At 43.2% G+C, this 11,087-nt stretch overlaps 2 protein-coding genes across 5 annotated transcripts in view; both read right to left on the bottom strand.

Moving 5' to 3' along the window:
* Positions 1 to 11,087, bottom strand: part of LOC311111392 (uncharacterized protein) — a gene marked incomplete at both ends in the record, with an annotated part of 153,995 nt that overhangs the window by 60,213 nt on the left and 82,695 nt on the right.
* LOC311111648 (protein CDKN2AIP homolog A-like) lies at positions 5,656 to 10,859 on the bottom strand. Of its 4 annotated transcripts, XM_084154431.1 has the most exons (5): positions 10,790 to 10,831; positions 10,234 to 10,270; positions 9,713 to 9,962; positions 9,048 to 9,163; positions 5,656 to 8,431 (listed from the first exon to the last, which is right to left on the bottom strand). In XM_084154431.1, the coding sequence occupies exons 3-5, from the start codon at positions 9,958 to 9,960 to the stop codon at positions 7,887 to 7,889; spliced, it is 909 nt and encodes a 302-aa protein (XP_084010557.1). In that variant the 5' UTR covers positions 9,961 to 9,962; positions 10,234 to 10,270; positions 10,790 to 10,831; the 3' UTR covers positions 5,656 to 7,886. The 4 variants fall into 4 exon arrangements, with proteins under 4 accessions (XP_084010557.1, XP_084010555.1, XP_084010558.1 ...); XM_084154429.1 differs by lacking the exon at positions 10,234 to 10,270 and having other exon boundaries at positions 10,790 to 10,859; XM_084154432.1 differs by lacking the exon at positions 10,234 to 10,270 and having other exon boundaries at positions 10,776 to 10,804.

The raw sequence follows: 11,087 nt of genomic DNA on the forward strand, positions 1-11,087 counted from the left end.
CATGACTCTCCAGCAGTGCTACAACAACCTGAAGGAAACGCTATGGTGGTGGGTTAACTAGCTGTGAGTAGCGTAAACACCTCATGACTCTCCAGCAGTACTACAACAACCTGAAGGAAACGCTATGGAGGTGGGTTAACTAGCTGTGAGTAGCGTAAACACCTCATGACTCTCCAGCAGTGCTACAACAACCTGAAGGAAACGCTATGGAGGTGGGTTAACTAGCTGTGAGTAGCGTAAACACCTCATGACTCTCCAGCAGTGCTACAACAACCTCAAGGAAACGCTATGGAGGTGGGTTAACTAGCTGTGAGTAGCGTAAACACCTCATGACTCTCCAGCAGTGCTACAACAACCTGAAGGAAACGCTGGTGGTGGGTTAACTAGCTGTGAGTAGCGTAAACACCTCATGACTCTCCAGCAGTGCTACAACAACCTGAAGGAAACGCTATGGTGGTGGGTTAACTAGCTGTGAGTAGCGTAAACACCTCATGACTCTCCAGCAGTGCTACAACAACCTGAAGGAAACGCTATGGAGGTGGGTTAACTAGCTGTGAGTAGCGTAAACACCTCATGACTCTCCAGCAGTGCTACAACAACCTGAAGGAAACGCTATGGTGGTGGGTTAACTAGCTGTGAGTAGCGTAAACACCTCATGACTCTCCAGCAGTGCTACAACAACCTGAAGGAAACGCTGGTGGTGGGTTAACTAGCTGTGAGTAGCGTAAACACCTCATGACTCTCCAGCAGTGCTACAACAACCTGAAGGAAACGCTATGGTGGTGATGCAAGACTAGACAGCGGCTGGTCAGGATGAGGTCAGCCACCAATATGCCAATTAAATCAACATCAAGATTTATAATGACTTGATTTGGCTTGTAAAGCAACTAACACCTATTAAACAGGAATAAGGAGTCGACCAAGGGTGACTCAAAATTCATTTTGATTGGTGCATCTATTACATAATTATTACGGCTATTGAGAGAAAAACTTAATGAAGATGTCAGGGAGAGTGACTAGGCACAATTACTTGTCAATCAGTAGCAGACTCTTGGGACTATAATGGGAGAAAGTGGATGGCAAGAACATTGTATGTTCAATATATCCTAGCATGTGTTTTCATTACCCTGAGTCATTATGCTTGAGACATACTACATGGGGCCTAGGTAGCCTAGTGGTTAGGGAGACGAGCCAGCAACCGTTGTGCCCTTGAGCAAGGCACTTAACACCCTACAACAACAGCTCCCCAGGCGCCAAGTGTGGCAGCCCCCTGCACCTCTCCAAAACCTGTATGGATTAATTGAAATAATCTATCAGTGAATAATCAATAAGGCTACAACTATCAAAATTAAAACCCCAAAGACTTGATGGCAACCCAACCTTACCATAATCACCCCAAACTGTGGGTGCATCCCAATAACATTTCCTTTCTCCTGAAGTGTGCACTCGTTCACACAAATCTAAAAACATTGGATTGGTGGAGGCATGGGCTAGTGGGAGTTTAAGATATTTGTTATGGGCCGATCAGTAATTTCCTTTAAAAATCAGAGAAGGTAAGTTAACAAGTGCACACTTTGGCAGGAAGGTGAGATACAGTGCCTTGCAAAAGTACTCATCCCCCTTGGCGTTTTTCCTATTTTGTTGCATTACAACTTGTAATTTAAATGGCTTTTTATTTGGATTTCATGTAATGGACATACACAAAATAGTCCAAATTGGTGAAGTGAAATGAAAACAGTAACTTGTTTCAAAAAATTCAAAAAAATTAATAACGGAAAAGTGGTGCATGCATATGTAATAATAATATGCCATTTAGCAGCCGCTTTTATCCAAAGCGACTTACAGTCATGCGTGCATACATTTTTTTTTTGTGTATGGGTGGTCCCGGGGATCGAACCCACTACCTTGGCGTTACAAGCGCCGTGCTCTACCAGCTGAGCTACAGCTCCTTTGCTATGAAGCCCCTAAATAAGATCTGGTGCAACCAATTACCTTCAGAAGTCACATAATTAGTTAAATAAAGTCCACCTGTGTGCAATCTAAGTGTCACATGATCTGTCACATGATCTCAGAATATATACACCTGTTCTGAAAGGCCCCAGAGTCTGCAACACCACTAAGCAAGGGGCACCACCAAGCAAGCGGCACCATGAAGACCAATGAGCTCTCCAAACAGGTCAGGGACAAAGTTGTGGAGAAGTACAGATCAGGGTTGGGTTATAAAAATAGATCTGAAACTTTGAACCTCCCACGGAGCACCATTAAATCCATTATTAAAAAATTTAAAGAATATGGCACCACAACAAACCTGCCAAGAGAGGGCCGCCCACCAAAACTCACAGACCAGGCAAGGAGGACATTAATCAGAGGCAACAAAGAGACCAAAGATAACCCTGAAGGAGCTGCAAAGCTCCACAGCGGAGATTGGAGTATCTGTCCATAGGACCACTTTAAGCCGTACACTCCACAGAGCTGGGCTTTACGGAAGAGTGGCCATAAAAAAGCCATTGCTTAAAGAAAAAAATAAGCAAACACGTTTGGTGTTCGCCAAAAGGCATGTGGGAGACTGCCCAAACATATGGAAGAAGGTACTCTGGTCAGATGAGACTAAAATTGAGCTTTTTGGCCATCAAGGAAAAAACTATGTCTGGCGCAAACCAACCACCTATCATCACCCAGAGAACACCATCCCCACAGTGAAGCATGGTGGTGGCAGCATCATGCTGTGGGGATGTTTTTCATCGGCAGGGACTGGGAAACTGGTCAGAATTGAAGGAATGATGGATGGCGCTAAATACAGGGAAATTCTTGAGGGAAACCTGTTTCTGTCTTCCAGAGATTTGAGATTGGGACGGAGGTTCACCTTCCAGCAGGACAATGACCCTAAGCATACTGCTAAAGCAACACTTGAGTGTTTTAAGGTGAAACATTTAAATGTCTTGGAATGGCCTAGTCAAAGCCCAGACCTCAATCCAATTGAGAATCTGTGGTATGACTTAAAGATTGCTGTACACCAGCGGAACCCATCCAACTTGAAGGAGCTGGAGCAGTTTTGCCTTGAAGAATGGGCAAAAATCCCAGTGGCTAGATGTGCCAAGCTTATAGACATACCCCAAGAGACTTGCAGCTGTAATTGCTGCAAAAGGTGGCTCTATAAAGTATTTACTTCTTGTTTGTTTCACAATAAAAAATATTTTGCATCTTCAAAGTGGTAGGCATGTTGTGTAGATCAAATGATACAAACCCCCCAAAAATCAATTTTAATTCCAGGTTGTAAGGCGACAAAATAGGAAAAATGCCAAGGGGGGTGAATACTTTCGCAAGCCACTGTAATTGGGACATAATCTACAGTGGGGAAAAAAAGTATTTAGTCAGCCACCAATTGTGCAAGTTCTCCCACTTAAAAAGATGAGAGAGGCCTGTAATTTTCATCATAGGTACACGTCAACTATGACAGACAAATTGAGAATTTGTTTTTCCAGAAAATCACATTGTATGATTTTTAATGAATTTATTTGCAAATTATGGTGGAAAATAAGTATTTGGTCACCTACAAACAAGCAAGATTTCTGGCTCTCACAGACCTGTAACTTCTTCTTTAAGAGGCTCCTCTGTCCTCCACTCGTTACCTGTATTAATGGCACCTGTTTGAACTTGTTATCAGTATAAAAGACACCTGTCCACAACCTCAAACAGTCACACTCCACTATGGCCAAGACGAAAGAGCTGTCAAAGGACACCAGAAACAAAATTGTAGACCTGCACCAGGCTGGGAAGACTGAATCTGCAATAGGTAAGCAGCTTGGTTTGAAGAAATCAACTGTGGGAGCAATTATTAGGAAATGGAAGACATACAAGACCACTGATAATCTCCCTCGATCTGCGGCTCCACGCAAGATCTCACAACGTGGGGTCAAAATGATCACAAGAACGGTGAGCAAAAATCCCAGAACCACACGGGGGGACCTAGTGAATGACCTGCAGAGAGCTGGGACCAAAGTAACAAAGCCTACCATCAGTAACACACTACGCCGCCAGGGACTCAAATCCTGCAGTGCCAGACGTGTCCCCCTGCTTAAGCCAGTACATGTCCAGGCCCGTCGGAAGTTTGCTAGAGTGCATTTGGATGATCCAGAAGAGGATTGGGAGAATGTCAGATGAAACCAAAATAGAACTTTTTGGTAAAAACTCAACTCGTCGTGTTTGGAGGACAAAGAATGCTGAGTTGCATCCAAAGAACACCATACCTACTGTGAAGCATGGGGGTGGAAACATCATGCTTTGGGGCTGTTTTTCTGCAAAGGGACCAGGACGACTGCACCGTATTGAGGGGAGGATGGATGTGGCCATGTATTGCGAGATCTTGGCCAACAACCTCCTTCCCTCAGTAAGAGCATTGAAGATGGGTCGTGGCTGGGTCTTCCAGCATGACAACGACCCGAAACACACAGCCAGGGCAACTAAGGAGTGGCTCCGTAAGAAGCATCTCAAGGTCCTGGAGTGGCCTAGCCAGTCTCCAGACCTGAACCCAATAGAAAATCTTTGGAGGGAGCTGAAAGTCCGTATTGCCCAGCGACAGCCCCAAAACCTGAAGGATCTGGAGAAGGTCTGTATGGAGGAGTGGGCCAAAATCCCTGCTGCAGTGTGTGCAAACCTGGTCAAGACCTACAGGAAACGTATGATCTCTGTAATTGCAAACAAAGGTTTCTGTACCAAATATTAAGTTCTGCTTATCTGATGTATTAAATACTTATGTCATGCAATAAAATGCAAATTAATTACTTAAAAATCATACAATGTGATTTTCTGGATTTTAGATTCCATCTCTCACAGTTAAAGTGTACCTATGATAAAAATTACAGACCTCTACATGCTTTGTAAGTAGGAAAACCTGCAAAATCGTCAGTGTATCAAATACTTGTTCTCCCCGCTGTATATATATGAATTTGGAATAATACTGTGAAAACAGGACGACTGATCCGTGTAAAGAAAATAATAAATGGGGCCATGTATCGTGAGATTTTGAGTGAAAACCTCCTTCCATCACCAAGGGCATTGAAGATGAAACGTGGCTGGGTCTTTCAGCATGACAATGATCCCAAACACACCGCCCGGGCAACGAAGGAGTGGCTTCGTAAGAAGCATTTCAAGGTCTTGGAGTGGCTTAGCCAGTCTCCAGATCTCAACCCCATAGAAAATCTTTGGAGGGAGTTGAAAGTCTGTGTTGCCCAGCGACAGCCCCAAAACATCACTGCTCTAGAGATCTGCATGGAGGAATGGGCCAAAATACCAGCAACAGCAACAGAAAACGTTTGACCTGTGTCATTGCCAACAAAGGGTATATAACAAAGTATTGAGAAACTTTTGTTATTGACCAAATACTTATTTTCCACCATAATTTGCAAATAAATTCATAAAAAATCCTACAATGTGATTTTCTGGATTTTTTTTCCTCATTATGTCTGTCATAGTTGACGTGTACCTATGATGAAAATTACAGGCCTCTCTCATCTTTTTAAGTGGGAGAACTTGCACAATTGATGGCTGACTAAATACTTTTTTCCCCCACTGTATGTTTTAGTCTTTGATAAATGTGTTCCACCCTCTACATGTCAGTGTGGATAAGACCCAATCATTGGACGACAAACATTCTTTAAATTATTTTTATTTACAAAAATATAGAAACAGGGACCGCTTATAGAAATGTACAGTGTCACTAAATATTGTGGCCATTTACACGTCAATGCAACCCTTTTCATGTCATTCAGCTTTGAAAAGCAAAACATTACAGCAGCAATCTCCCATCAATGATTTTTTAATGTAAAGACTCGAGCACTATCAAACATCATATCATACAATTCTATGAACCTGGCTTAACACCAATCATCTCCTTTAGAATAATTGAATCAATGAATAAACATAACAAAAGCCAACATTTTCTCAACAGCTTTCCTCACACAAAATAGAACAAAGTGGTTTTAAATGAATGTAAAAGTCCCATCATGAACAAGATCTAGATCATGTAGAGGAACTAAACAAGATGTCTACGTTTGTATCCAGACAAACACACTGAGTTATAATAGTGACAATGCATTCTACTGTGAACAGAAAATAACAGTTCAAATAATTATTCTGTCATAGAGGACTTCTGCATTTTAAATACTAGAGCCTGTGTTATATGATCAAAAGTATACTTCATTCTCACTCCATGACTAACATTGTAACTTCATTAAACAAAAAATGATAATATTTGTAATGCGATCACTCAGGGAGATTTGAAGCATCAATAGAAAACTCTAATGACGAGCCACACAGGGTTCATTAGTTGCATGTTATTAATGGTATTGATAAACGGTAGAAATGTCCCTTGTCTAGTGGTCGGGTTGTTAATCAGATAGCTGATTAAATGGCTTGAGGGTCAGACCGAGTGCAGCCGCACACATCCACCATAGTCCTGAGCTAGGTGTAGGGTTAAGTTGCCCCTAGAGGCTGATCCTGGGTCAGTTTAGCATTTTCCCCACTAATGGCTAAGGTGAGGATTGAGGGAGAGGAAGCTGATCCTAGATCTGTACCTAGGGGGAACTTCACCCCGGAGCACTGAACTACAGAGGACATAGAAGGAAAGTGCATGCTGTGACTATAGACCCAAACAAAGGGAGGGAAAATGTAGTGACATATTGTAAACCACACCCTTACGACCTGTGTACATTTCTCCATTGTGGTAGGCAGCAGGCAGGCACAACCGATACTAAAAGGGTCTAAACTTCTTACAATCCCCACTCTGAAGGAATCCAAATGACCTATGGAACAAGAACTGGGTATAGGCTACTCAAGAATAATAAAAGCGTAAAAACTACTAAGTGGTGGTGATGATGCATTAAGTCCATCCATTCAGTGCACACAGTGGTACTGTATGACTCATAGAGCAGCTCCATTCAAACCCACATAACTTCTAAATACCAGGGCACAGAGTAGCAAAACGTTTTGGAACGGAAAACTGAAATGAGTCCAGGAGAGTTAGTTCCTCCCCATTAGGGATGTGCACGGTTATTAGAATATTCGAATGGACGTTAGTATTCGAATACTTGTATGCATATACATTTTTGTGAGAAGAAAATAAATATTGGCCAATTTTACACAGAAACTGCTTTTTCTAAATTAAAATATCCATGTGACATTGTTACATACACGGATATACCATGCATGACATGTCAAATTATTAATTTAATAAAACAACTAACTTTTCAATGTAGTTTTTATGACGTGCACGGTGCACCCCATAAAAAGACGGCAGCCAACCAGGAACCTTCACATGTGTAGCTTGTTGTTTATGTTGGCCAATCAAAGCGGCAAACAGGCTCAATGTGTAGCAAGTGGAATGAAAGTTCACTAATGCAATGCAAGATGGAATAAAATTACAGAATTAAAAGTTAGCGAAATGAGAAGTAGGCTACAACATGCAACCAACAGATAGGCTGTTTTATCTGAATGGGTTTGGGGAAAAAGCGCAGCATGTGGCCTCAATTAGCCTAGCTAGCTATTGCTGGCTAGCTTAACTAGCTAGCTTCTCTAGGCTACTCCAGTCAAGACAAGCACTGTTATATAGGATGATAAATAACATTGAATTGCCTTGGCGTCTGTCTCTCACCCTCCATCTGCTTGCCCCTCTGCAGCTGCAGCAATAGAGCGCCAGCCTCTCTCCATCGCGCAGCAGTGCTCAGGTAAAAAACTAAATTTCAAATATCTGACAAAAATGTATTATACTATTCAAATTGTGACATTATTTCAAACCCCCATCCCTATGTCCCCGTTTTACTCAATTTTGGGGCCTACTGAACACGACCCTGGAAAGGCCCCCGGAGGATCCTCTATGCCTCATGGCTGTGCTACGACGGCCCGTCCCCCTGCTGCTCTGGCTGGAAGGGGTAGCTGATAGCGGGAGGGAAGCCCGGGTTCCTGGGCTGATCATCCAGCAGCACCAGATCCTCTACGTCCCTCCCATTGAACCGCCGCCGGCAGATCTTCACCATCACCTTGCGCCCCTGGAAGGCCTTGAGGGCCTCCTTGGATGCCATGGACCTGGCGGCCGCCTCGTCACGCCCGTAGCCCGTGCCCAGGTAGACTGTCTGGCAGCGCAGCTCGCACACCTGACCCTCCTTCTGGGTGCGCGCCGCCGGCAGGTCGGGGATGTCCTTCAGGGGCACGAAGACGCAGCTCAGGCTCTCTTTGGATGACTCGGTGCAGGCACGCAGGATCTCAAAGTGGTCCAGGTTGGGGCCGAAGCCCCCTGCCGACACCAGCTTCCACGCCACAGCCTTGTAAAGGCGGTTGAAGAAGGGCTGGTGCTCGGCAGGCGCCTGCGGGGGCGGGCCCTGCTTGAAGGGGTTCCCAGGCTTGGTCCGCTTTACGCAGCTGTCGTCGTCGCCGCCCCCTGAGAATCAGCAAGATAAAAGACAACTGAGATGGGATTCTTCCCGGGCAACACTGGCAAAAGCAGCAGAAAAAAATACTGCAGGGATGACTCATCGACTCATCTAACCTTAACAATGTACAGTATGTTTGATGGAGAAGTACAGAACTTTTCCCACTTTAATTGTCTTACAAATATACAGAAACGGGTATAAAGCATCTGTTATCACAGTAATTGCCATTCAGTGTATTGCCATGAGTTAACCATACTGTACAACCCTGAAGCAAAGACAGACCATTGGTCAAACTCAACTTTTCTTTAGTAGGGCTATAATATTAGCGTCAATTAAAACGTTTAAAGTTGGACTCTACAAACTATACAAGAAATCTAAACTTTCAAATAGTTTCAAATTCAATCCAAATCAAATCAAAGTTCATTGGTCAAGTGCACAGGATATAGGTGTAAACGGTACAGTGAAATGCTTACTTGCTAACTCTCCTTAACAATGCAGTGCAATATCAATCAAGAATCAAATGCCAAATACAAAGTCCTAGATAACAAGTAGTAATAAAAAGTAGAAGGGGGAAAAAAGTAATACAAACAAGTTATGACAAGTATGTACACAGCTGAATCATACCTGCAGTCCTCTTTCCTTTCCCCATGATTTCATCTCTCGTCTTTCGAACTGGAGCATCATTGACAACCACTCCCTCTGCCATTTCCTCGATCTTGTCCATGACAGGTTGAGGGTATCTGCAAAACAACAGAAGAAGATGAATGTCCCCTTAGGACAGTTGACCCTAGTCTCCTGTTGTTTTACCTTGGTTTACTTTATTGGAATACTGTAGTAGTTTTTCATTCTGGTTGGTCCAAACTGGAGAATATATGTTAAACCAGAACCTATGGAAGAGCACCAGCAGCACCCCCCATTGTAACTAACTAATACTCTTTTCACACTATCAACAGTGCTGACCCCAACCATACTGTGCTGGCTCGGATATTTCCTTCTCACACTGTCCTTTCCAGCAGGGTTTCAACTACTATGGTGGATGCATAGCCAGGCCAGTGCAGCTCAGCTCAGCTCTGTAGTATATGCCAGTTAACAGATGCTTTTATCCAAAGAGACTTACAGTAGTGTGTGCATACATTTTGTGTGAAGTGTGAAAATTATATTACAGTAAAACTCAACATTGAAATCCATTAAAACAAAGTTCCTCTATCCATTCCTCAAACATAGCCTGTTCGAGATCTAGTTGACAAGACCACACAAACAGATATGGGACCAGGCTACGATACACATACCTGCAGCCCAAGAAGACGTGGTTGGCCCAACATATGGACAGTGAGAGCAGCCTGTCCAGACTGGGGCTGGGGAAGCCCGGCTGGACTGTGGGGAACGTCTCCATGTTCCTCAGGAAAAACTCTCGTCTGGCGTGCCACTGCTTGTTGGTCTCATGCACTCCTCGGAGCGACTCCACCCACTCGACCAGGTGAGGGTTCTGGTCCAGGTACTCTGAAACAATGTCCTCTCCAGTCCTCCCCTCAGCCATCACTGTAACTCAGAGTAGAGACACAGGACACAATGTGTTAGACTATATCAGTGTTAAGGTGACTAGAGGCAAATACAGGCTTCTCAAGACGCAAATCAAATCAGCTGATCTGATGGTAAATTATATACCACACTAAGTCCAGTGTATTTTATGTGTTCTGTCTCTCATGTTTTTCTAGCAGCACGGCATCAACATATTCATCAGGAACTGGAAGCTGTTGCTCTTCTATGACAGTTAGCGCGATAGAAATATGGTTATAGCCAGACACCTCACCTGCAATTTGTCAGCAGCACCTGTGTGATTGTAGCTCCTTGTTAAGAGGGAATATTATAACGTTACGGAAGCTGAAGTAGTCGTCTTCTGACATCTTTTCAAGTCACTGCTGGCATCTATTCTTTGTGATTATAGCGTAACAATTATCACGTAGTAGGGCCTAATTAGAAAACCGCTCTATTACGGAAGTCAATGTTGGTTTGTTGCAATGCCAGTTGTCTAACGTTACCGTCTCTGTTGTTACTAGCTAGCTAACTTCTAATCAGAAGTTCATTCAAACAGATCATTCAGTGATTAACATCAACCGGCTTCATACATTTTACATAGCTAGCCATCCTCCAACGTGGATAGCTAGTTACCTAGCATTAAATTAGCATATGACTCTAAAACAAACGCCGGGTATTAGCCTAGCTAGCAAACACAACAAATGTATGTTGGTGGCTGCACTACGCTAACGTTAGCTTTATTTTAGCAACATATAGCTTACTGGATAACTATATCATACAAAGTTGCAGAATATGTTTTATTGATATCAAACATACAGTTCAGAACTAACCTCTGAAGCTGTCCAGGCAGCGCCGTTGCTACATGAGTCATGACCAGTGATGCAAACAAGTTGGCTGTCGAACTACAACTTCCACACGATTGTGCAACAACAGATACCACCGTTTTTTTATCAAAGATATAGCTACTTAGAGATAATTGATACATGTAGGTTTTTTTAGATCGCAAATAGTGATCACTACAGTAGCTTAATCAATCGTACAAGTGAAGAAAACGTTTCATTAACTTATGCGGAATCCGAAGGAAAGACTACAATTTCCATAATTCTTCACTCTCATCATTGAAACGTC

The sequence above is a fragment of the Coregonus lavaretus genome, assembly GCF_964263955.1.
Source record: "Coregonus lavaretus genome assembly, chromosome: 37".
NCBI lineage: Eukaryota > Metazoa > Chordata > Actinopteri > Salmoniformes > Salmonidae > Coregonus > Coregonus lavaretus.